The 26,825-nt window shown below is 40.1% G+C and overlaps 3 protein-coding genes across 9 annotated transcripts in view; 1 reads left to right on the top strand and 2 right to left on the bottom strand.

The window, feature by feature from the left end:
* The window catches only part of LOC311250501 (CASK interacting protein 2), a 61,338-nt gene extending 51,815 nt beyond the window's left edge, over positions 1-9,523 (bottom strand). For 3 of the 5 annotated variants that reach the window (XM_084342222.1, XM_084342224.1, XM_084342225.1), the window contains exons 1-2: positions 9,441-9,523; positions 5,568-6,060 (exon numbers count right to left, since the gene is read on the bottom strand). In XM_084342222.1, coding sequence (XP_084198348.1) covers positions 5,568-5,661 — 94 coding nt within the window. In that variant the 5' untranslated portion in view covers positions 5,662-6,060; positions 9,441-9,523. Of the gene's footprint in view, positions 1-1,288; positions 1,308-5,567; positions 6,061-9,440 lie in introns of those variants that run through there. The other 2 variants (XM_084342226.1, XM_084342228.1) reach the window with 2 other exon arrangements.
* Positions 9,524-13,671: 4,148 nt separating this feature from the next.
* On the bottom strand, positions 13,672-18,934 carry LOC311250864 (uncharacterized protein). 2 transcript variants are annotated; one of them, XM_084342974.1, is made up of 7 exons: positions 18,844-18,934; positions 17,552-17,754; positions 17,371-17,463; positions 17,192-17,287; positions 16,987-17,097; positions 15,994-16,117; positions 13,672-15,866 (listed from the first exon to the last, which is right to left on the bottom strand). In XM_084342974.1, the coding sequence occupies exons 1-7, from the start codon at positions 18,866-18,868 to the stop codon at positions 13,765-13,767; spliced, it is 2,754 nt and encodes a 917-aa protein (XP_084199100.1). In that variant the 5' UTR covers positions 18,869-18,934; the 3' UTR covers positions 13,672-13,764. The 2 variants fall into 2 exon arrangements, with proteins under 2 accessions (XP_084199100.1, XP_084199101.1); XM_084342975.1 differs by lacking the exon at positions 16,987-17,097.
* Positions 18,935-19,021: 87 nt separating this feature from the next.
* On the top strand, positions 19,022-25,680 carry mettl9 (methyltransferase 9, His-X-His N1-histidine). Of its 2 annotated transcripts, XM_084342977.1 has the most exons (6): positions 19,022-19,166; positions 19,369-19,524; positions 20,535-20,725; positions 20,795-21,004; positions 23,008-23,192; positions 23,291-25,680. In XM_084342977.1, exons 2-6 carry the CDS (start codon positions 19,435-19,437, stop codon positions 23,518-23,520), a joined length of 906 nt encoding a protein of 301 aa, XP_084199103.1. In that variant the 5' UTR covers positions 19,022-19,166; positions 19,369-19,434; the 3' UTR covers positions 23,521-25,680. The 2 variants fall into 2 exon arrangements, with proteins under 2 accessions (XP_084199103.1, XP_084199102.1); XM_084342976.1 differs by lacking the exon at positions 19,022-19,166 and having other exon boundaries at positions 19,173-19,524.
* Positions 25,681-26,825: the final 1,145 nt, after the last annotated feature.

The following is a 26,825-nucleotide window of genomic DNA, read 5'->3' as shown; positions in this document are numbered from 1 at the left end:
CTCCGCTGCCGTGTCGGAGCTGTAACGCAGCCGTAACGCAGCCGTACCGTATCCAGTGGAATCTGCGGGTAATACTGAGGTAACAGATTTGCAGAGAAAAACTAGGTGGCCTTATGTCAATTGGTTAATTGTTGAAGTAGTTCTTCAAGCATAACTGTCATTCTCTGCTTCTAGCTTCTCAAATGTTCTCTCTGTTTAATATTATTGTCAATTGAATAACTTTGGGTTTCTTCAACTGCTAGTTCAAATAAAACAAGAAATATGAATGTCAGTTTGTGTTCACCACTTTGCAGCCAAGAGGATGAATCCCAGCTTTGGTTTACAATCCAAAAAACATTACCCTCAGCCTCCCCTGAGTGACTCAGAAAGGTTCAATGCTGTGCACTGAATAAGCAATAGGCAATACTTTTAATTTAAGCTCAGTATGGCAGGTTCCAATTATCACATTACTCTTACTTGGAAAATGGCTATGCTTAAAAAAGAACTAAAACCACCTTTTGTTAATACTATACCTTATATATTCAAAATTTACCATCCTGCCAAATCTATTTAATTAGGTTGATCTGAGAGTTTGCAACCTTCTGCCTCACATGGCTGATCATGGAGCGCGTTCATTATATAACATCATTATGACAGATAATTCACTTGCATTCAGATAAGACTCAGCTGCTAATATCATAGCAGTGATCTGATTAAGGTGTGCTAATCACAACTACTTTATGAGTCAGCCTGCAGACTTAGGCATGGCTTACTGTTGTTACCTGTGTGTGTTTGGTAAAAACGTGCCCAAGACGTGTATAGGTTGAGTCATCAGTATATTATGTACGGATCAAATGGCGTACATAATAGATGCTCAAATATAATCTTTTGCCTTTGTGTCTTAGCTGTTTGTCCATCTGTCCACTGAGAAGTACCTAAAGGCCTTGTATTTACCATGACAGAAGAGAGGGTTGGGCTGTGGGTCAAGATGAAAGCAAGCATGTGTTACAACAAAAGGCATTGTAATTTAGAAGGCCTTTGAAGAACCTCCAGTCTCTAACGGTCCCAATTTAGGGAGGGGCAAACAACACCCTCCTAAGTCCACTCCTAGTCAAGAGGGCAAGATGACTTTACGAGTCAAGCTGTCACTCTAAACGCAGCGCAAACTGAGAAGCTGGACTGAGGCTGCAGTCTTCTGTGTAACCACTATATCTATCTACAATGAGCCCACCTGATTTGTCAGCTTGCAACAGCTAAGCAAAAAGAGAGAGGCTGAGGTAAGTCCACTTAAATTGACAGAGTACCCAACCTGATGTCAGCAGATGGCTGATCGGAGAAGAAACCTCCCATCTCAGCTCCCTGTCCATCAGCCAGCCTCGGCACCATGGATAATCTCCTTGGGACACCGCAAGCTTCCTCTGCCACCTCATAGCCAGATTTACAATCAGGTACCTTCGCCCAGCACCACAAGTGCTACTCCTGCCATACACAAACAATTAAAAGGCTGATGCTGGTTTTAATGTATTTTTCTTTGACAAATGCTAAGTCTGCTCTGTGCTGATATCCAGCCTTTTCACCAATTTGATGGCTATGTGTTTCTACAAAACAGCATTTAAGCCAAGCAAAGCACAGAGTTTCTCCACTTAAGACCGAGTCTCTCAAACTGTGAGGGAGGGTAGCACAGGTTCACAGAGAGGGAGAGATGAGCCAAAGAGGCTGCATCAGGTGAAAGGGAAAGGTGTATGACAGTGTTAAAATAATAGGAAATAAGTTTGTATAATTGGCTGCTGTTTGGCCAGTTTACCAACACAGTCAACAGTTACAGGAGCAGCAGTGGCTGTAACACACAGCTCATGGGGACAATTAAGGTACTTTAATACCCTTTGCGCGTGATGCAACAATCTGTGTCCACCAAAAAAACTCCAGAATTAGCCTGTGAATCATTACATTTTTTAGTTTTATCAGTATTACAGTAATTTAGTGATGTTGTCTGCATATCCTCTTATACAGTCAACAGGACCTGCTCATAGCTAATTTGGCATACTTTTAAGTGTCACCAAAATGTTGTACTGAACTATATGACGAGGTCCTGTTATGTTATCCTACACCTACTGTGTCAGTTTTGTATTATGTAACTCTCCCACTCCTGCACAACCCACAACATGAGAACACACACAGAGTGAGTCCCCCTCTCCTCAGTCCGAGCCAGACCAGCTGACCAGACGCACCCTCTACTAATACTTTGTGTTTTTGTCTGTCCACCACATGCTTGGTCACTCCATGACCCCCAAGTCCCCTCGCCACTCCCTCAAGTTACAGAGTTCAGTCCAGTGCAGGTGCCTCCTCCTCTATCTGCACCCAGCCTCAGCCTAAGGCTCAGCTAGGAGGCTTGGGAATGTCAAACATAACGGCTCAGGAAGCACCTGATCACTCTGGCTTTACACATGTAGTTAAGTTGTGTTTGCTATCATAATGTCACTGATCATGTTCTTATTTTCATATAATCTGACATAGTGGCGACTAAAGACTGTAATGTTCATTCTACCTTACAATGTTGAAACAAACAACAGACTTAACATTTTGGTATTCTTAGAGTCTAAAAAGTGGTTGATAGTTGTGTAGGGTTTATCCCTCTCAGTTAAATCCAGCTCCAGGACACAACTATGGGAGCAAAATAAGACTAAGAAATAGCCCAGCCACCTTGTTGCCACTCAAGTCACATTGGAAGTTGTAACTTTGTTATGATGGGATGTATCATACTACAAAACTTTATTTAAAGAATGTATAATACACGGTTTTGTTAACAAAATTAACATTATACAGCAACTTCTCCGTCAAATTTCCCCTGTGAGACTTCTGAAATGTCAGAAGCCAACTGAAAATGTCTTTAGTATTGATCTACAATGTAGAAAATAATAAAAATAATGAAAAACCATTGAATGAGAGGGTGTGTCCAAACTTTTGACTGGTAGTACATATATATATATATATATCTTTAACTGTCCTTTTCAGTGCAAATTAGCATGCAATGCTAGCATGTTAATATTGCCATTGTGAATGTGTTACCATGCTGACATTAGCATTTAGCTCAAAGCTCCACTGTGCCCAGATACAGCCTTACAAGTTGCTTGTGTGGCTGTCATAGTCATAGTTTTGTTGTTACTGTGTAGTCCAATGGTGATGCTTATCAAGTTTTTTCCATATCCATCCCAACTCTCAATGTGGTGAGATTGTATGAATATTCACAAACACCTTGGTATGACATGAATACACTGCTTTCTAGGAAGGAAAAATAATGAGTCTGCAATATAGACAATGAAGCAAGAATTATTTTTTCATTAGGAAAAAGTGTAAAAAATAATACTAATTCAACTCTGATTTTGAGTTGTAACTAAGTAAATTAATTAAATAATCTGCTGGCAGCACATTGCACAACTCTATTTATGGGGTGGCTGGTTTTTAAAACCTTTCAAACAGGTCACTACCTACTAATCAATCAGCCCTTATTGACAAGGCCGTTCTGTAAATGGGAGACAGTGGAAGTCATGTGCAGAGTCCTCACTGCCAGCTGCAGCATTTGCTTTGCTGCTGTCAGACACTGAAGGCTCTGACTAGTGACAAATGACTACACCATTGATGTCCTGCGAGGTTCCTGGAGGATCAGCAGCGTTGAAAGCATTAGTGTGTGCATTAGTGAGGGGGTGACGAAGATTAAGACAAAAATACAGGCAAATGCAATTTTCTGTCTATATGTGAAACATTTTTTTAGCACAAATTTCAGCAACATCTTTGTCAAATGCTCTCAGTGTGCAGGTGCTAAAAAAATGAGCCATGAAGATATGAAGTATACAACTTGCCTTTCATAATTATATGTGTGGTAAGCTGTTGTGTTTGTCTGGTAAAGGTCCAACTTCAGCTCAGGAAAGTCACTGAGGTGTTTTTGAAGAAAGCCCATGTAACACATAATACTATGGCATACAAAAAATGACTTGTGCCTGACATTTAGCAGGTCTGATTAAAAAGAAATGTAGCCTATAAAAATAGTTTGTAGGTGTGCTTGAAGTGAAGAAAAACATGTATCTGCAAAACTTGAAACTTGAAACTTTATTCCTGTTAACAACCATGTACACAATGTGTTTAAATTAAAATTAAATTAAAATGTATTATTAGTTGCACCTAAATTATGTGCTGGTTCACCTAAATGAAAAAGTTTGGCGCGCCAGTGTGTGTGGACTGGAGCCCTGTATATATTGTATACTTGAACTGGCACCAATCTTTTTCTGGACTTCCATCTACATATATTAACTTCAACTGAAACTTCATCTCCTTCAGTGCTTGAACTTCAACTGAAACTACCGATCTTTTCAGCATTTTCATTTAAAGTAGCACTTCAATATCACTTAGTGCTTACACTCAGACTGACACTTCCATTTTTTTCAGTGCTTCCACTTAAATGAAAACTTTGTCCATTTGCACTTCCATTCTAGCTGCTTAGTCAGCTTCTTTCGGTATTTGTAATTCGACTGCTTCACCTTCAAATACAACTTTAACTGTTCCAGTATTTCAATTACTTCAAATGTTTTTAGCAGTGAGCACACAGTGAGTGTTTAATTATTTATTTTTTCACTTTTACTTCTGTATTTATTCTTTCATTGATTACCACAAATGTCTATACATTTACGTAATATTTTTTGTCTTCCATAATTCTCGCCTGGGAGCTGCCAAGTAAATCTGGTCATTTATATTTGGCTACTGAGCTGCTCTTCCAAAACAGATGGAGTGCCTTGCTCAAGGGCACCTTGATGGTAGTTTATAAAACAGCAGAAAAGATTACTTATTCACTTTTCCCCAGCCAGTTTGGTAGTCATTGGTTGTTCAAAAAACAGAAGTACACAGCATCACTAGAGCAGACAATATCACTTTTAATATTCTCTGTCAAGCAGCGCTCGCTGTCTGTGTAGTGTGTAAAGTGTGTAACAGGCTTTTTCCTGACAGCCACAGCTTTGTTCCCAGAGCTTGTCACTGAGCAGCCAGCCATAGTGATGAAAGCCCAAAACAGATAACACCACAAAGAGAGGCTTCAACTTCACAGCCTGTTTGGCCTTAACTTTCCCCAGGCTTGGATAAGGGAGAACCCTGTCATTTACAACAATGCTGCTGTAAAGCAAGTTCGCTTGTCTCCTCACTTGAAATCTGCACAGATAAGGAACTCTGAAAGAAGAAAGCCCTGTATAACCCACGCTGCAAGACGCACAAGCTGCAGGGGTCTGCATTTAGGAGATTAGCTCGGGTTGTGCCGCAGTTTGAATCCACTTAGTTTCAAATTGTCCCCGACCTGACTGCTGGAGGGGGCTGTGTTTTGTGGTTGACAGCTGAACCTGATCCTGGGGTTATCACAAGGAAACTGAACTTGAGTTAGAAGTAATGACAACATCAGCCACAATAATAACTCTGGCTCTGCTATCTAAGTTCTTTTTCATTGTGACAACAATTATAATTCCAGGCCCAGAGCACAGAACAAACAGAAAATCATTTAGTGCAAAACACAAAACCATGTATCCCCCTGCCCCTGTTAGCTCCATACTCACTGGTTTTGTTGCACTTGACTTTGGAGAGAAGTTTGTGCGCCAGCAGAAGATCTCCACTCTTCACGGCCACCAGTAGATCCTGTTCTTTCCCCATGATAACAGACGGAACCACAGACACACAAACTGCTAGCAGTCGACAGCCAAGGTCACTTTTTTTGTCTTTTCAATGCTCCTTCAGACGAACGGTTTCAGCAAACATTTGTCATTCAGGTAGCTGCTGAATCCCAGCCATGAGATGAAAATGTGGGTAGAACGCTCAGCAGCATTTAGAGTGAAGGAGCCTCAGGTAAACTGGTCCAGGAGGTCTTTTTCCTCTCGCTGTTGGAGTTTGGATCCATTATCTCTGATGGGTGCCCAGCTGTTTGACAGATCTGGAGTTACAGTAGGACTAATGGAGGTTTAGTTGCCTGCAGGGCTGAGTGTGTTTATAGTCCGTTTCTGTGAAACTGGAGGCAACAGCAGCCCAACCTGCCATTACACTGCAACAGGAATGCTAGAAAATAAGAGAAGGAGAAATCACTGAAAGTCTGCAATCAAAACATACATTAATGAATGCTGCTTGTGTTAAGACATTTAATGGCTTCATCTAGAAATAAATTCTCATCCTTTTTCACAGCACTTGTAGATGAGAAAGGACAGGTGCTACTGATAATATCTCTATTCTAGTCAAATGTCCCAGTAATGTCCCAGCAGTGTGGCAGTGAACCAGCATAAACAAGACCAGGACCCTGGAAAAGAAGCAGCTAAAAGGAATTCAGCTCACATTCATTTTGTGATTTACACCTGTCCTTTTCCTACAGCCAGATGTCATATGTGTTCTGTGAAAAAGGCCAACAGAGCCTGTATTTTACAAACAGTTTTTCTGTTAAATAGTTTCCTTGTTGGAGAGAAAAATATAGACATTTTTCCTAACACATAAGTGTAAACACTGACAAGTGTATTTTTCAAAATGTCTTAGTAGATAGACTTAGTAATTTTTTAAAATTCTTTACAGTACAATTCTTAAAAAACACATTTAAAGGTAACCTGGGGAGTTTATCACCACTGATAGTTTGACAGAGAATGAACAGGTTCCAATTTTGTTACTTCTACGTTTCGTTGTTAGCTCTACAATATTGGTTAATCTGTCAATTGCTTTTTCTAGTGAATCAATCAATCAATCATTTAATGTATAAAAAGTCTGTGACGACACATGCAAATGTTTCATTCAACCTACAGCCTGTCAAAGATATTCAATTTAGAAAGATGAATCCTCACATTTGAGAAACAGGAACCAGCAAAGGTTTGTCTTGATAAATGACAATTAACTCATTAATATTCTGTCAACTAACTAATCACTGCAGCACAACTGGTGCTAACTGCCCCATTCAACAGCATGACTGCCAAGGTACAGTGTTATGCCTTATGACAGGGTGTCAATAGGAATCACTTACATTTAATGCTTTTTAAGACATTTTCAAGATGAAAGTAAGTAGATATATGGTCCTGCACAGAGGCATGTTTTACGTAGGATTTATGTAGGTATATGATTTTTAGAGATGAACGCCCCTTTTGACAACAGGTACTGTAACAGCAATTATGAAGTAAAAAGATAGTATTAAGTTCAGTGATAGGTTTAGGGATTTGTTGTAACATAGGAAATGTGGACTGTCACACTGAAGAGCTTGACTCATTTTGACAAAAATAAATGTAAAAATGGTTTAATGAAATGAGATAAAAGTATGTTCCTGTCAAATTTAAGACTATTTAATGACTTCTCAAGCCTAGTTTTTATTAAACTGAATATGAGGCATGTTTATGACTTTTTCAGGACCTGCACTCACTCAATTTGCAATCAATAAAACAGTTTCTGACAGATGAATGCTGTCAGGATAAGGCATGTGACTCTAACTTGACCCAACTTTGGTTTGTTTTCTCAGATCCAGGAAGCCCCGTCCCTCAGGAGTGCACAGCTAATCTGTTACTCTTCCCAGGCAGGAATACATTTCCATCCATTGATAACATTCCCCCAACTTTACGGAAGCATCATTTCAGTCAAAGCTGCGTCTGGCAGTCTGCCAGCTTATGTGTTTGGAAAAAGTTCTGTATTTTTCTCTCCAAGAAGGAAAGTGAGGCAGAGCTGACCGCTGCTTCAAAACCAATTTGCCTAAGAGTCTCAATCGCATGGGACAGAAAAATGAAGACACAACACTACAGGGACTCAAAATAACCAGGAGAAATGTTCTAAGACAAGTGCAAAAACAGTCCCCTGTGTCTACTGCTGAGGCGACATCAAACAGGCTGTTTCAGAGAGCCGCACAGCCTCCAAACTGAGTCCAATTTGTGTGCAAAACAAAACCACAATTAGGTTTCCCAATGGAGCTAAGAGGCAATCTGGGAGGAGATAGTGCAAACAGAGCACTATCTACCTTGTCTCTGTGCAAAAAATGGAGAAATTCAGCAGCATCCAGAAGTTTTGAGCTTTACAAAAAGTCAGCTGAATTTGTTCAAACTTCAGAAGCATTTTTATTCTGCTTGACATCTCAACAGACTTGACAAACCCCACTCAAGTAAATAATCTATTTCAGCAGCAGGCTTTTGTCTTCGGTTGAGTCTGAGTCTGTGATGTACCCTGCCTGGGTTCACTTTGCAAGTCAAAAACATGAGCAACGTATCTAGCCTATTTAGGGCTGTTATACAGATAGTTCAGTTATTCCTCCCTACTACTAGGTGATCACGCAGCAGTGTAGCCCAGCAGCAGATGCCAATGAATGTCTTTGCACTGACACATGATCTAAAACTAGCCAGGCACCTTGCCAGGCAGTAAACAACTGCATAGCCCCTCACTCACATGAGCCAGAATGTAAACAAGGAGGCCAAAATGGGCTTGTTAGCCTAAATGTCAATGGATAGAGAAGTCGATAAATGTAGTTTGGTGGCTGTGAGTGACTTTCTCATTAAATACTGAGTGACAGATGTCACACATGTAAGAAAGCCCATGATAAACCCTTCTATCTCATGTTGTGTCTCTCAACATATTCAATTCTATATGGAAGAAAGTAAAAGCATCTCAATTTATTCTCATTGTTCTGACTTGTTAAAAGAGGATTTTAAGTCTTCCGAATTGGTTAATAAGCTCAATGTTCTGCTTTGGAGCACGAATTTCCTTATAACACTGTTCAATCATATGCAGATAATTTCAGACCAAACCCCTTTCTCAATTCTGGCCATTTAAGCCCACCTTTAAATGTATACATCAATTAAAAGAAGTTTAAAGAAATGTAAGAAAGCTTTACTGTTGCTTGTGAAAATTCGGCATACACCCTTCCAACAAATCTGTGGCAACATCTCAAGTAACACCTCAACTGTTTCACCTGTTATTCATGCCACCAAAGACAACAAGAAGTGGTAACAATTTAATTAGATTTATTTCATCAATTGGGCTTTTGTATAGGCATACATGCCCAATTTACTAGAAAACACTAAATGTTCGTTCAAGTCCATTCATGCTCCACTGTTAAACAAGTAAAACGACAGTAATGTTGGACTTTTGACAGCGCTCGGGTAGTCTCCCTAGCATTGAGGATAACCAGTCACCAGCGAAATTCAGCCGGTGTCTCCGCTAAAGACTGACGGCTTTATAAGTCCGGGCAGTCAGGCTCTCTTTAAGGATAGATTCGACCATGTTTGTCGTCGTTTAAGTCCCACATTTAGCCTCTGTCTCCTCATTTGCTAACTTGTCCGTCTAAACTGTCAAGGTGTTTTACTCCCGGTCACGCAAAGTCCAAAAACAAACGTCTTTCCATCTACAAGCGGCGTTATGTCCTTAAGTTAGCTTCGTTTTAGTTAGCTTCTCACCAATAAATAAGTTTAGAAAGCGAGGAGCTGTCTCACCTGGTGTCGCCAGTGAAGTGCAGGTGTTAACAGTCACATTCACTGAGGAGTGACTGTGGGAAGAGCGCCGGACAGCACGAGACGGAGCAGCCGCCGTCAAGTGAGCAGCATCGATGTACACAAATCCGCTAGTGCCTTTCACAGTAAAGCTCTCGTTGAACGCGGTGCCACAAATATTCATTTTGGTGTTTCTAATCTCGTTTCTTGTTAAGAATATGCTTTGCCTCTGAATGTTAGTGAGTTTTGCATACACCGGAAATGCTACCGTCAATTTCTGAAACGACTGAGCCGCAATCTTTTTGGAGCTGTTTCCTGCTACTTGTTTGTGTTTTTATTTTGAAAGCGCAATTACATAACATCTGCTATTACAGCATCTCTTATACTTCTTAACTCCAACTAGCTTTACAGAGCTGCGTGGCTGTTAAATATATTCGTAAATCCCAAGGAGCACACAAATTCAATTAATCTCTAGAAAAAGTCAAAATAAATACATTCAAAGACATTTTCCCTATTACAAAACCTCCAGTTATGACATAGTTGGAATCCGTTTGTGTAATGTACCCCCAGAAACTCGCATGCATGCATGCATGCATTTATTTATTTATTTATTTATTTATTTATTTATTTTATTGTGCCTAGCCTACCTGTCTGACTTATAGTATTGACAGTGACACTTATTGTCTCGTGCATTATTTCTAAGAAAATTGAACAGTTGCTTGTTTACTTGCACTGGACCCTTTAATATATGGGACCCTCTAGTGCCCCACCAAGTACTCCTCGAGTTATTGGATTAAAGGCTCCGGACTCGGACGCAGTGTGGTTGTGTGGTGGCGACATCTGCTGGTCAAATAGGCATTGGCACCAATCATCATATTCGAGATGATCTCTCTCTGGCTGTGTCTTTGCATTTGCATGCATCGGTCAAAACAATATGATCAACGGTACATCCAAAAGAAAAAACAAGTCGACGCCTTCTTCAGGTTGTAGTGTTTCAGAACTTTTCATCTGGATTAGAATCATAGAATTATATAGATTTTCTAATCTTCTTTATTATAATCCAGGCTCAGAGGGATTTTGCTAATTCTGTCTCCTTATTTAACTTGCCAGGATCATTTTTGGTATTTTGCATTTGACATGTATTCTATAAATAGACCTAGAGCTTTCTAGGTGACAAAATAATTCAAATGAAAACCTCCTATTTCTTTCCAGTGACTATGAGACTTTTAATGACACAGTGAGGGTACAGGTTTAGGCCCAAAAGCATGGAATAAGGTTCTTCTTTTTTTTCTTTTTTTTTAACTACTTGTCCAAAGAAAAAAAAAACAGGAGTCAAGAGACCAGACTGGCAAAAAGCAGATTCAACCCAGCAAAGTCTGGATAGAGATGCAGGAGTTCCAGAATCAGTCACACAGGCAGGTAAAACCGCTTCCTAGCGAGGAACACATCTGACAAAGTGGAAATAAGCCGACATATAGGCCTGTATACTCCCAGGCAGATGAGGGAAGAGGAAACAGGTGAGCAGGGTGTTGGTTCAGTGTTGAGGACTGTAGTTTGTTTGTTTTTAAAAAAAAAATCATTCTAAAGCCCAGAATGTACCTTTTATAATGCACATTTCCTAAAAAGCAAATATTTTGATTCTTGGATGAACCTTATTTAACCTTTCTTTCTATCATGTCTTGGTTTATGATGAGATTCTGCCACTCAGTATTCCCTTCTGAAAACCTGCAACAGCAAAAAAGAGCAGAAAACATCTCATTCACAAGGTCAACTATGAAGAGCTACAGTACATCCAGACAAACATGAAAACGACATCACAATTCAGCATGCTTGGAGTGAAACACCACTAAAATGCTCAAGCAGGTTATGTAAAAAGTGCTCAATCTATGGACCCTCTGCGAGTCTCAAATAAAGTTTGAATTGAATTGAATAATTGTGCATGATTAGCACAACAGCTAATTTGCATCCATAATTCAAACGACATACTGTAAATAAATTGCTTCCACCACAACTCAAAGAGACAAAACATGCTAATAACTATTTTTTATAGTAATTATCAAATTATGTGGACAAAAGCAGTACGAGCATCACCACCTCCTGTGGTAAAGAACTTGATCTGGCTAGGTTTGTTTTGGAAGCAGGTGAAAGAGAGATACAACATATTTTATAACCTTTTTTTTCTTTTTTAAACAGCTGTTTGTAGGATGCACAGTGATGAGGTCATGTATCCATTTGTGGCTAATAACTGCTATAAAACAACAACAAAAAAACATGTATTACAATAATTTGCCCTGTGTTCTTAGGTTTCAATAATGCAAAAGACCACATGATAACATTACTAGTTGAGCTGACACATGTACTGATCTATAAGGGTGGGTACCGATGACTTTTTGTCCACATTGTGTGAGAGACAACAAAAAGTGACATAATGAAATGAAAGTTTTTAGTTCCTTTATTCTACACTTCTAACACAGAGATTTTAGAATGTTATTTATTCATTTTATTTATTTATTAGGGGGTTAATTTATATACAGTTATTTATATATGTGTATACAGACAGGAAATACAGGAGTTTTCTCATCAACAAAGTTTACTAACCAATCGGAGTAATAATATTAAATTGAAATATTATTAGAAACAAGTGCAGCCTACAAATTATGTCTACTGGACACTGAGGTCAAAGGCAGAAGGGTATGAAATTTGGTGTGTATATGTGAACTAGTACCCATGCCAATAAAGCACATTTAGATTAGATGGAAATAAGAATTTATAGATAGATATATTTAAAGCAACAAGGAGAGATGGAGTGTATATTAAAACACTGCAAAACAGTTAGGTTGTGATATGTATTCATCTTAAGAATTTTAAGTTGGAAATGTAACAAAAAAGAAAAAAAGGCAGGGCTGGATGACAGTAACAGTCAAACTTGTGATGAAGGAACAAAATAAAATGAAAGTCCAATACCTTTAATTTCTTAACATATAGAAAATGTGTGCAGACGACACAGAGAGGAGCAGAGACAAATATCCAGTTGTTCACGTTTGCATTAACATCATGTTGACTCTGGATGTTACAGCAGCTCGACACTAGATTGTAATTATGGATTTGGGAATTACAGTAATAGACATAGGCTGTTCTCCAGGTAGTTGATGGTATTTGGGCTTTGTGATTTACTGATTCACCACTCCGGCATCACTCACATACAAAGTGAATTGTTATACATTAAAATCTTCTCTAATGTATTTCTTGAATTTTGATTGAGCCTTTGTGTGGTTTACGTGGCCATTATATTTGAATCTATTTACTCATATGATTGTTATTATTATTTATTAATATCTTATTTATTTAATTTTGAACTCTGGTTAACATGATTCATTTATAATCAGCCCACTTTTCTATAAACAAGCTGCAACCTCCTCATGTTGCTGTTGGATTATACAGATCCTCTAATGGCCACTAGATGAGGCTCCACTGTGTTTGAGATTAATGAGAAGAAACTCAGCTTTTAAAATGTAAAGTCATTGAAAGCTTTTCACAAGAAGTCCGGGTCTACATTAAAAGATTTATTTCTCTTTAAACCTGCAATAACTGTTTTTAGGCCACTAAGGAGCAGCTCAAACAAACTTTAAAGAAAGCACTGACATATCATCTCCCCTTTAATTAATATTGAACATTTAAGCCACCTGATGAATGTGTGTAAGTTAGGGCCGGGCAATATTAAGTGTGTGCATGAGAAAGTTCACAGATAAATTGTTGTGGGTGTTGTGTAAAGGGGTAACATGCATCATGTTAGGGCGACAGTTAGCTGCCGCCTTGTGCACCCCCTGAATTTTGGCCAGAGATTGGCCTGGGTTTCAGAGATTGGTGGAGCAATATGTGCAGGTGTGTTGTTGATCAACAGGGAAATGTAGTGTGAGCTCAGGTGTGATGCAAGGTTGTCGGACACTGTAGACAGGGAGAGGGAACCAGTGGCGTCTCTGCAGGAGGCTTCACGGGTCCCTGAGCTACACTGCATGGAAGATTTTCCACTTTGACTGTGACTCATGATACTCTAAACTCTGCCTTCAACCAAGTGATAACAATTAATGGCCATTTGGTGCACCCTGACGCAGCAGACAGATACCCACACTTGTTAACACTGGTTAAGGATGAGCTGTGCTGTTTCAAAATCACTGTTACTGCACAACACTGACATGAAACTGCTGTACTTAAAATAAGACAAACACAAGGAGACTACTGATAAGACCTTATATTGAAAGGCAAATTAGACCTCACATACACAGAGTCAAAGAAAACATTTTTGCATAAATTAATCAATTGCACAAACTTAATGACATTTCCTTACATGGGCTTTTACAAGCTCTGGCCGACTGAAGGCCATTTCACAGACTGAACACTTATGGGGCTTCTCTCCTGTGTGGCTCATTTGGTGTCTCTTCAAAATACCTGTGGTTTTAAAACATTTTTCACATGTTGGACATTTATATGGCTTTTCCCCCGTATGCATCCTCATGTGTGCAGTGAGGTAATAAGACTGCACAAAGCCCTTGCCACATTCTTGACACTTGAATGGCCTTTCCCCTGTGTGATAGCGAGTGTGTATCTTCAGCTCCGAAGATGATCTGAAACTCTTGCCACACTCATTGCATGAGTACGGCCTTTCCTCTGTGTGGGTCAGATCATGTCTTGTCAATGAGCTTGCGCTTCGGAACAGTTTGCCACAGTGGGTGCATGGGTAGCGCACACCGGTGTGTAGTTTTGCCACGTGGAGGTCCAAGCTTCTTTTAAGTGCGTAAGCTTTTCCGCAGTGCTCGCAGCAGAAGCGCTTCTCATCGGCGCTGCAGTGACAACACAGCCTGTGGATTCTCAGGGCAGCGTTTGACTTGCAGCCTTTCCCGCAATCCCAGCAGAGGCAGGGAGCCTCTTTTGTGTGAGTTCGGTCATGAAGCGCCAGAGCAGATGCATAACTGAACGCTTTTGGACACTTGGGGCATTTGAAAGGTAGATCGCCTGTGTGGAACCTCTCGTGCCTGATCAGACCTCTCAGATCTGTGTAAGTTCGTTTACATAAAGTACAGGGAAAAGGTCCTTTGAAATCATGCACTTCCACATAGTGGTGGCTGAGGTCTAAGAAACCTTTGAAACTCTCACCACACTTAGTGCACAGACGAGGCATGTGTCTCAGATTATGTGTTTTAAGTGTTGACGTGTTTGGGAACGACTTGTTGCATTCCATACAATAAAGTGAAGGATCGGCAGAATTTTTTTTCTGTGTCTTTTTCAACCTTAAATCCTTGTATTTTTTGCCCATCTGAGTACCCAGGTGAAGTTCCTGGCTCTGTTCCTTTATCTGGAGATCTTGCTCAGTGGGAAGTGGTACTCCCTTTTCGGAAGGATCCTCCATTTGTTTCTGATTTACGAGACATTCCTTTTCATGAGTTGTAACCTCCAAAGGTAGAGTTCGGAGTTTGCCATGAACTTCCCATTGCTTTGGGTCCGGAGTCTTTTTGTCTTCAGGTACCTCAGAGGACCAGATCTGAGGCTGTGGCAGAGTGATTCGACACACATTTAACTCATGTCTCTTCAGGTCGTACTGGAACTGAAAGCTTTTCTTACACTGTGAACACTGGAAAGGTCGCTCTCCTGTGTGGGTTATCTGATGCCTTCTCATGTCTGACGCACGACTGTATGTCTTACCACATGTGGGACAAGTCTTGCTCGTTGACATAACTCTAGGACCTCTCTTTGACCACTCATTTTTGGGTGTTATTGAAACATTTTTCATTTTCAGACCTCGGTATTGTCTGACTGGTCTTTGGGATGTGATCGCAACAGGTGCATGCAGTACAGGTGACAGTACAGTACAGGTTGTGCTGGTACTGACCTCCTTGCTTTCTTCTTCTTTTGCGCAGTTTTCGGTCTCACTATGGCTCATGACTTTGTCGTCACTGTCATCTGTGGTTCTGACTAATGTCTGAACTCGCTCATCCTTTCTGATATCCATCACTGAACCTTCAACGGAAGCCTTTTTCTCTGTGGTAAGAGTCTCCTCAGCAAGAATTTCAACATTATAACCTACTTGGACCTCAACAGCACAAGAGTCTACACTCATCTTATCCCCATCCAAAGACTCAACATGTTGAACAGAGTATGGAAACCTTTCTACTCCTTCTTCACTGCTAACGTAGGACTGATTCTTCAAACCTCTGGTCACTGTCTCCGTCCCCTTTGGGTCGTTACTTTCCATCTTAACATGATCTGCACCATTTCCCAGTGTATCAGTCTCCCCTGTCAGTTCTTTGTTGAATGCATCCATGTAATCAGTTAACACATTTGCTTCTAGTGGTGTTTCTTCTTGTTCTGTCAAGGCTGTGGTCAACAGCGGCACACAGAGAGCTGAACAAATACTAGCGCCAACTGTTGGATTATCTGAAAATTAAAATACATACATTTACAATGAGATAAACAGCCCAGTGCCTTTGCTAATGGAATAGTGTGCCATGAATTTGTAACATCATTATGTCAGTCTTCTATTATAACTATAAGGCATGCTTACCATTCTCATTTAGCTGACTGAGATCTTTTTGATATTCCAGAAGAGATTTAAGTTCCTGAGATTGACAGAAGCACTTCATATATTCGGACAGAACTGAAGGCACATCGTTGAGCATGAAGGCAACCTGCTCAAGAGAAAGATCATATCAATGGAACTGTTAAACATTATGGGGAAAATGCTTAATTGCTTTCTTTCCAAGAGTGAGACCAGAAGATCAACATCAGTCTTATGCTCTGTGTGTAATACAGCCTAGCTTAGCTCACTGTTAGCAGAATGGAGCCAGGAGAAAACAGCTTGCCTGGCTCTGTTCAAAGTTTTTTAAATACATGTACCAACACCAATAAAGCTCTCTAATTAGCACATTAAAAATGAGAAACTGCCTACCAACAACAATTTCAGACCCAAGGGCAAATTGTTTGCATGACGCAGAGCACAGAACATCGAGCAACACTTAATCCTACTATGCAGCTAGCTAACCAGAATGCTACTGACTACATTGTAATCAGTCCCAATATTAATTTTCTGATTTGGATCATTTATCCTTTCTTATATTTTCTACCATGCTTTAACTTTTCTACTCGAGCCATTTTCTCTTCAGTAAAATTACCACCATCAACTTTTGGGTCCTGTCAAAGTAAGAACCATATTGGACGGGTGTTTCTTCACAAATAACAGTTTATCCATCCCCCCAGAACTTCCATGCACCATTTATGGTTACAGCATCGCTTGCCAAATATGCTAGTTATAACAAATTTTGGTCAAGCTCTGTTTACAGGCTCGCTTGTGGTGTTGGTTTCTGAACTTTGACACCCTGAATCCAGCTCAATACTTTATGCACTGACTTAAGATTGATATCATTATTCTGATGTTGCTCTTGGAAAGAAAGTAAACAAGCCAATTACCAAAAATGTTGAATCTTTGTAGACCTTTAGCTCTAAATGTAATGATTCCAAAATATCTTTACTGCACAGTGTGCTAAAATATGTAGGTTACCTCTTTAAGATTTGGTACAGTGAGTAACTTGTCAAGCTGCAAGAGGAATATCTCCACAAGCATCTGTATATCTTCACAGTACTTGTCTCCAAATCTTGCAGGGAAAACGTCCTGAAATCAAGTACTCAGTGTAGTAAGTAAGTGAACATCAATTATCAGTATTTTAATAGAAATGATACAAATATCTACAAGCAGAGACACCTACCTGAAAGAAGTTCTGTCTCTCCTGTTGGTCTTTAATTAGGGTGTTAATCAGACCAAGGAGATTTGATGCAGGCGATCCATCAGACGAATCGCTTATCTGTGGTAAAGGGCAAAGGTCGAGTAAGTTCTGGTTGCCATTTAATAGTAACCATACAGTGCATGATATAAAGATAAATGTACCTCTGTGTTCCACAGTGAAGTGACTATATCCAGGTGTGGCTGAATGGTCTCAAGGTCTATTGTCTGCTCTGAGCGACACAACTCCAATGTAAGCTAAAACCAAGAAAAAAATCTGTAACTCAGGCTGCACGTTGCAAAAGGCCAATCAACAGTTCAGTATTCTAGGTTCCTCATACAGTACCTGAGCCCGGAGGCCAAGTCTAAGCAAACACCTCTGTCTGCGATTAAGAAGCTGTGGGACAATCTCAGTGACTGCTGTCACAAAGTCATCCAGCAGCCCGTAATTGGCCACAACTTTCTGCTGGACAGTTTCCCAGATTACTGCAGAGACCAGCCGAAGTGGTGGGACCAGGAGGCGCAGACAGGACAGGGGCAGAGGGGGATCTAGATAATGAGAGATTTGTGACCTGAGACATTTGAAGAATAGTGATTCAACATCAACTTATTTGTCATTATGCAATACAAGACTGTATAAATGAAATATCTGAGTGTATGTTTCTTTTTCCCTAAGCTACAAACACACAAAAAACAAAAGCTAGACTAATTAATAAATAATAATAAGTCATATAAATAAACTGTCCATGATGCAGTGTTGATGATGCGTTCAGGAGTCTCAAAGCCTGAGGAATGAAGCTGCTCTGTAGTCTGCTGGTACAGCAGCAGATACTTCTGTATCTGTTGTCAGATGGCAGCAGGGTGAACAGACTGTGGTGGGTGTTGTGCAGGTTATACAGATATTAACACTAAGCCAGACAATGCACTGGTAGGCTATTTAAAAAAAGGAAGTTCGTGATGAAAATACTTTTTTTTTTTTTTTTGTCTTACAGGTATGTAAATAATAATGCACCAAAGATTGATCCAAATTCCATAATTTGAAATAATTTTACAAAAAAGTTGTTGTCTGCTTAATTCGGCAGATATATCACAAATAATACTTCTATAGAAACATTTCAACACTGTTGTTCTAATGAAAAAAAGACAAGTAACCAATGTAAAAGCTAAACTTTTCTCAAAATCGGTCTTAGTTTTCGCATTGTATACATGCCGAATTCTAGATTAATTGTAAACCGTTATATAGTTTTATTTCGAGGGTCAAGTTTTGCTAAAAAAAGGGAATAATGCCTTTATTTGACATATTTCTCAACGGAGTTCAGCGTGTCATCTTTCATACAAGAGGCACAGCCGAGGCGACGTTTGAGTAAACCGTAATACGATCGAGCAACAGGCCTGCGCAGTACAAACACGAAGTTATTAGCGATAATGAACTCGTGCACTAAATTTGGAAATAAAGATTGTGTAAGGAATCTATAGAATGTTCACTTTTTTGTTGAATACGTTGGTGAATGATAAAATAATCAAGTAGTTCACACCCGCTGTAAACGCAGCGAGATGTTTCGGAGGTTATGGAACGAGGCCATTGCGATGATGTCCCACGATAACTACATACATAAATAGATAACCTGTTACGGCTACCTGTCTTCTCAGAAATGCGATGCATATTTCGGCTTCACCAGTTATGTTCTCCTCACAGCAATAGAAACGGTAACAAACGACGAAGGTGCAGTTTTAGCCAAACAGCGGATAATCACTTAGAGCGTTCCGGGGACCTATTTAGCGGTGACTCAGGAAGTGCAGGGAATGCGGATGTGACTTTTTGTTGTCATAATGGGCAGAGACCACCACACAGCTGTAAGACTAACAGAGGATAGTTGTCGGAAATGATAAGACAATGGGCTGTCAAGGCTAAGATGGCGAGTAAATAGCAGCTGGCTTACTTAAATCCACCGCACCCTCAGGTTTGTGTGTTTGTTGTCTTGGAACTGGAGACATGCTCTGGCGTGTTGGTTTACAATTGGCTGCCATTACCTTCTTTCTCACCATCTAATATTAACTACACCTCAGTGTTATCCACTGGCCAGTTTGCAATCCTTCGAGACTGCAGCCGCTGTCTGTCAGCTTTCCTTCTCAGGGTTGTTGTCCATTATGTGTCATCTACAGCTGAGGACATTGATTTTTGTAGCCTGGCTGCTGGGCTACATCGCCTTTCTGCTCTCCATCAGGAGGATGTGGACGGGGAAATACGCGAGGAGTCCACTCGTCCGCTCACTGTTTATGAACATGGCGAGCGAGAGTGACGCGGTTGAGACACACGAGGTATGAATTATTGACCAGTTGGTTATTCACTCATCAGTCCTGTATATACACTTTCATGTTTAAAGGTGTGTGTGTGTGTGTGTGTGTGTGTGTGTGGCCGTTTTGAGAGACTAACAACAGCACACGTGAAGACTGCACTCTTATGTGAATGCTTTTTACAACGAGCAAGCCCTAGAGGTTAGGTTTGCTGGATATGATGCTAAGTAGGTTAAGTAGTAGCCATTTCACCAAGCAGGCTGCAAACCGAAATTTAGGTAAGAAAGTTCCTTTATGCTACATAGAAGACTCAATACAGTGTTGATCATGAGTGTCACAGTCTGAGGAGTGAAGCTGCTCTGTAGTCTGGTGGTACAGCAGCAGATACTTCTGTATCTGTTGTCAGATGGCAGCAGGGTGAACAGACTGTGTTTGGGGTGGATGGTGCCTTTTACTATCTTTGGGCTCCGTGCAGACATCTCACTTCACTGATGCTCTGTAGATGGTACCAGTGATGGTTCTGGGTGGTTTTAATCTCCCGCTGTAGAGCCTTCCTGTCCTGGATACGCCTACTCTGTTTCTGTGTAATTATTCTGATTATTTTTCACAATGTCACCAGTTCAGAGAAGTCAGTAAATTCAAACTATATTTTAAGTGGAGTGTTGAGGATGAGTTCAGCAGTCTCACAGCCTGAGGAATGAAGATGTTATCTAGCCTGGTGGCACGGCACTAAAACAAAGTTTACTTTGTTTCACCATCATCCTGTTACAGTCATCAATCATACACAGCCACAAAAAGATACATTACCTCATTGACATGGATTTTTCAAACAGCTGTGTTTAATAGAAGGAAAATGGTATAAAAAATAAAACAGTCCACAGGGGCCACCAGAATCAACACAAGATGAAGGTGTCTTTGTTGCTTCAAGGAACAAAGTGTTGAGGCAGTAGATCCAGTTTCCTGCTGTTCTTCGGTTCTCTCTTTGTCTTCACTGTGAATCGTTCTTTTACCTTTTCTGTTTTCTGTCGTTCTAGTGGTACCGGTGCTCCCCTGACCTGCTAGGAGAATCAGTTCAACCCCTGTTCGTCCAGAGCCATCTGGACTCGGCCACCAAGGCTTTTCTGAAGCGGAGCATGGAGAAGTCTGGCTGGCTGTTCACGCAGCTCTACCACTCATTTGTATCCACAATGCTCGGCCCTGTGGCCTCCCGCACTTCCATCAATGGGTGAGTAGTGCAGACAAACATCATCTCTGTTTCACCTGTATTTCTTCTCTAACATGCTCTCTGTTTCAGGTTTCTGGGTCGTGGCTCTATGTTTGTGTTTTCCGCGGAGCAGTTCCAGCGGCTGCTCCGGATCGGCCCAGAGTGGAGGGCTGATAGACTCCTGGACCTGGGAGCTGGGGACGGAGGTGTCACAGAAATGATGAGAGCCCATTTCAGAGAGGTCTATGCAACTGAGGTCTCATTACCCATGAAATGGCACCTTCAGAGGAAGAATTACAAGTGAGTAGTGAGTTACTGTATGGATTCAAACATTCATGTTTATAAATGCACAGTAATCCCACAGTAATAATTCCATCAGTACAACAACAGATTAGTATCATACTCACTATTCTGTTTGTTTGAGCTTCTCTTCTCTTAAATACTGTTTTCATTCACGTGTTAAATGTACTACAATTAACTTTGAACTGGTTATGAAGCAGGCTCAATTTAAAACGGATGCCTCTATATGACCTTTAGAAGCAAATGTCTTCCGTCTCTATCACCCCAGATGTCACCTTGGTCCAGGTGTGGACCCGGACACCGTTCTTTCCTGACCCAGAATATATAAATGAGAAATTTTTTAGAATTATTAATTAATTTTGACTAGTGTTTCTGTTTTAACCGGCAAAGCATTTCTAGCCTTTATGACACTGGTGTAGCAGCCCAGGAAACTTGCATGTGTTGTAAATCATCTGACATGATGCTGCTCAGCCAATCAAATCTGTTTATTGAGTCAGTCAATGAGATAGATACACACAGGGAGAGATCAGAAAAGAAAAAAGAAGATCAAAATGAACAAATTGCCTACTGACAATCAGTTCCCAGTGGGCTTTTGATTTGAAATATCTGCAGTAAGTGTTGAGTTTAGTTCACAATAGCTTAACAGAGATTGAAAAATAAAAACAGCCAACTTAAGGTGATTGGAATTGGAGGTAAATGAGATCAGCATTTATGTGTAATGAGTATGACATGGTGTTGGACTGATGAAAATAGTTCTGTGGAAGTAGTGCGTAGGGATGATGTACTTTTGTAGGCTAACCCAGAAGGTAGCATGGCCCTGGTTCCCTCTGTGGGATTTTTTAATTGGATTTTGGATTATTGCAGGAAATAATCTCTGTGACAAACACATGTTTATGATACTTACACGTTTGTTCATCAACATAATCTTCACAGATGAACACCACTTTGTGATTTTCAAAGCGTGAATTAAATCTCTAGCAGTAAAAGCTAATGTTAGCCACAAACAGACGACATCACAGTCACATGAATTAAACATCACCACCACTAAGCGTCTTACTACACAATTACTATACAGGTTTTCTATAAACTGATCAATGTACAAATTGTAAAGTCAGAGTTAGAATAGTTTGTAACTAAAGTGGGCCTGTAAAGACGGACTAGTGAGTAGATGAGTCTCCATGTTCGCTGTGATGACGTTTAATGTCCCCGACATCCCCTGTAGTTTTTAACACACGTAAGAGCTTCAATATTAAATTGTGGGACATATCATGATTTATTTTATGTCGTAGAACAAAACTTTTAAATATCTTCAGCCTGTGGTAACCACACCCCTTATTTCAGACATTTAACCGAAAACCCATTTTAAAAAACTCACAAACTTTGAGACGAGGGAACCGGAAGTGCTAAAATGCTAACTGCTCTCCAGGTTTACGACTCATTGCTACACCTTTCTATTATGCTAAATTTACCATGTGAGGCTAAATCACACAGGTAAGGTGAGAAAGCATGGTATGCAGTGTGTGGACAGGGAGACTGCTGAAATGATCATTTCTTGCAGCCTTAAAGATATAATATATAAGAGTTCTGCACTAAAATGCCTTAAAGCAACTAGACCTTTGTATATGACTATATATTTTGTTGAATTGTGAACTTACAGTATCCCAAATGTTTCCTACAGCATTCCAACCCAGAGATATCTTTACATTTATTCAAGGTCACTTGTTGCTATAACCTCCAATGAGAGAGTCAGAAAGTAAGGAAGGAACGTAAATGTAACATGAATAAAACTTTAGAACATTACCTCATCCATGAGCATTTCTGGCTGAGTCATGTAGATTTTCATCAGCAGAAGCAGCTGTTTAACACTGAAGACAACAACTCCCATGATCCCACACTATGTATGGCTTTGTTTTGATTGAGAGACCCCTTGTGGCAGAGATTACATACTGTGTTTAAAAAGTTACTTATCAACATCTGAACATCCTGTCTATTGTCCTTCTCAGAGTTCTAGGTATAGATGAGTGGCAGCAGACTGGTATCCAGTATGATGTGGTCAGCTGTCTGAACCTGCTGGACCGCTTGGATGATCCTCTGCAACTCCTGCAGGACATCAGGCGATCGCTGGTTCCCAACACGGGGAGACTCATCCTGGCTGCAGTGGTTCCCTTCCAGCCATATGTGGAAGTCGGTCAGTTGGGAATCAGTACAACTTACCTCATCCCTATATGATTATATACACTTCCTCTATGATCCAACTAAAAACATTCTGTCTATATTTGCTCCTAGGTGGAAGTTGGCACCGCCCCAAACAACACCTAAAAGTAAAAGGAAAAACGTGGGAGGAGCAAGTTACCGAGCTGTCCAATGAGGTTTTCCGAAGGACAGGGTTTGAGGTGGAGACTGTGACCAGGTTGCCATACCTCTGTGAAGGGGATATGTATAATGATTACTACGTTCTCGATGATGCAGTTTTTGTTCTCAAGGCCTCAGAGGAGAGTTCAGAGCCTGCTCAGTGAATACCAAATGCAGTGTGGAGCTGTCAGAGGCCCTTCCTTCGCTAACCTACTTTATCTCGGTAACTTACTCCCTGGTGGATTTTAGTGCAATTCTCATAAGCTTCATCCATAACACACAGTATTTCTGACTTTAGAAATGGTGAGTCTGGTGTGAAGCTCAGGTACTGTAGTTCCAACATTTACCAGCCATCTTACGTGACAGTGATACCTCTACTTTTAAAGCAAAAACTAAGTGAGTGGCAGATTTTTCTGTATTGAAATGCCACTGCAGATCAAATCTAAGACATATCAACATGTTATTTGTGGGAACTGTTTACTGTCGGTGTTTTGTCATTCTGGATTTTTCCATTGGAATATCTACTATTAAATCAATCGCCAACTGTTTTGGTCATTGATTAATCGGTTTGAGTGATTTTTTTTTGTTTTTTGTTTTTTTTAAGACAAAAAATCTAAATTCTCTTATACTAGCTTCTTGAATGTGAACATTTTCTGGTTTCTTTCCTCCTTGATGACAGTAAACTGAATATCTTTTGGGTTGTGGACAAAAGAAGACGATGTCACAGTTTTGGGAAACACATTTTCCACCATTTTGTGGCATTTTATCGACAAAACAACTAATCGATTAATCAAGAATATAATCTACAAATTAATTTTTCAATAAAAATAATCATTAGTTGCAGCCCTGATGTACACACTTGATTTAATCACTCTGAATTGAGCTTCTTGTGTTTTAAGGCTAACATCTTTTAAGCTTGTGATTAGTGATGACAAAAGTAATACGAGGCCTTCTTAAAGCAAGCCTGTATAATTTTTGTGATACAGCAGCTACTGAGCCACAAGGAGACAGCCTCGAAAGCCAGAAACACAGTAACATGACATTATGTTACATCAGGCAATAAAGTTGTTATGGCAAACTTGTTAGCAAACAACATTGTTTACAGGTATTCGTATTTACACGTACAGAAGCAGGAGTGTTTCTGGCCACTACATCTCCACCAAATCCTGAGAAAAGTTTTGTCTCTTTTGCAGCTAAAATTCTGCACTGTGTTCACCAGCTTGTTACAACGTATCTGCCTGCTGGTTTTAGATGAAAACAACTCTCTGCTGCAGCTAAAAATGAGCCTTATGAAAGTAAAGTTACGTGCCAGAAAAAACAGTGATCCAAAAAAGCCTTAAAGGGTGACTCCCCCAATTTTACACATGGACGTGTGTTTAGTGTTGGGGAGTACTACTGCATATATGAAAAAGTAGTAAAAAGCCTTTTGTGGCTCCAGAGGAAGCTGCATGTAATCTGATAAATTGCTTCTAGTGATGTCACTCAGTGGCTGAGTTGCATTTTGGGTAATGCAGGCTCCAGATTTTGAGAAGCAGTCCACTGGTCTAACTTTACAGTCCTATAACACTGGTGGACTCATTCTGGACAGTTTAAAAACAAATGAATAAAACTGATACAGCAGTGCAAAACATGACGCCTACATTACACACAATGCAACTGAGCCACTGAGTGACATCTGTAGGGGTAATTTATTCCGTTAACATGCAGCTTCCTTTGAAGCTACAAAAGGCTTTATACTGCTTTAATGTCACAGACACACATTTTTAATGTGTAAAAGTAGTGGAGTTGACCTTTAAAGGCTCCACAGAGCTATGGGGGACTGTAAAGTTGGGTGGTAATCCCCAGTAAATTTGTCACTATGAGCGACCCCTTTCACTCGTAGTCATTTGACACATGGTTAATATAAAATATACTGATTGGTGTATCCGTAGCATAAGGAGAAAAGGTCATAAATCTATCAAACTGATTCAGTGATGTCAGATACACAGCAATATCTAACTAAAGTTTGCTAATGTTAGCCATCAGAAGCTGCTGGTCATACCAGACCACATAGCAGAAAACCCCTGGGTGCATTGAATTGTGTTTTATTTCTTCTGAATTCAACTTTTCATGTGTCCAAGGAAGATTATGCTGTTACATCACTGTGGTGCAGCTAAGATGAAACTGCACAACACACTATTCAAAATGTGCCACAATTGATGCAATATTTGTATAGAAAGAGTGTAATCTGGGTTTCAGAATAAAGTATATACAGTACATTATTTCTGGCATTGCTCTGTTAGAATTTTTCCATGTCAATAAAAGAATGCAACATGTATCCCTGACCTGTGTAAGACTGCCTTCCTACCTAACACTGCATAAAGGAGGTCAATCCAGTGATCTGAGTAACTATTGACCAATTTCAAAACTATCATGTCTGGCTTAAGTAGTAGAGAAACTGGTAAATGATGTAGAACGTTTTTATCGCAGCTCTCCATATTAAAAAATTATCAGTCAGGTTTTAGACTGGGCTGTAGTATTGTGACCACAGCATCAAAAGTCTTGAGTGATATTACCAGTGCATTAGATAATAAGCATGACTGTGCTGCCCTTTTCATTGATTTATCTAAAACATTTGATACTGTCAATCATCAAATTTTGAAACACCCAGAATCTATTCAATGTGGTGAAATATCTTGCAACTAGTTTGCAAATGACCTCAGCAGCTGAACGACGCAGGATGTTGTGGCTGATAGCTGTCAGTCAGTTGTATGTCTGTTCACAAATTAAAGGGCCACAGGGTTCTACTTTATGACCATTTCTTTTTATAATTTTTATAAATTAATTGGGGGGGGTGTCATGCAATTCATCTGTTCATCTGCCACTTTATATATAGCAACGCCTCCTGTTGATCAGGTGGTTCACACACATTTGCATTCTGATCCTGACTTTGTTCCCAGCTACTGCTGTTGGGTAGGAGAATGCTGCAACGCTGTTCTGCTGTGAAGCTCCAGAAATGTTTTGTGGATTACGAAAACTGCACCTGACTTTCCATCAGCATGGGGGAAAGAGATGATGACTGGATTTTACTTTTGGGTGAACTTTTTCTTTAATCAAGCGTCCAACCAAAGAAAACACACACAAAAAAAACACAATGATGTGTAAACTTCTGTTTCCTGTTGCTTATAGCTGTCACACCTCACACTTATTTCACATTTGCTTTTACAATATCAGCCTCAAACTAAAATGTTGGCGGTAGACCAGTTGTTTCCTGATAGCATTTCCACAGTTTGCGATAAAACATGTCCTTAACACTTCTGTTTTAGTTGAAATTAAATGTACTCTGTTCATGTGACGTCAACACCTTTCTCCACATAGCCGGGCTGCGTTTCGTTTACATGGCAGCCCGGAGCTGATGGAAGAGCCTCGGGTTTCCTATGTTCTCCACAGAGCTCGGAGGCAGCATTCGTGTAACATAATTTATGCAAAT

The sequence above is a fragment of the Pagrus pagrus genome, assembly GCF_965226575.1.
Source record: "Pagrus pagrus genome assembly, chromosome: 21".
Taxonomy (NCBI): Eukaryota; Metazoa; Chordata; class Actinopteri; order Spariformes; family Sparidae; genus Pagrus; species Pagrus pagrus.
Note: the sequence above shows the minus strand (reverse complement) of the source record. Positions and strands in the feature narration are given on the sequence as shown.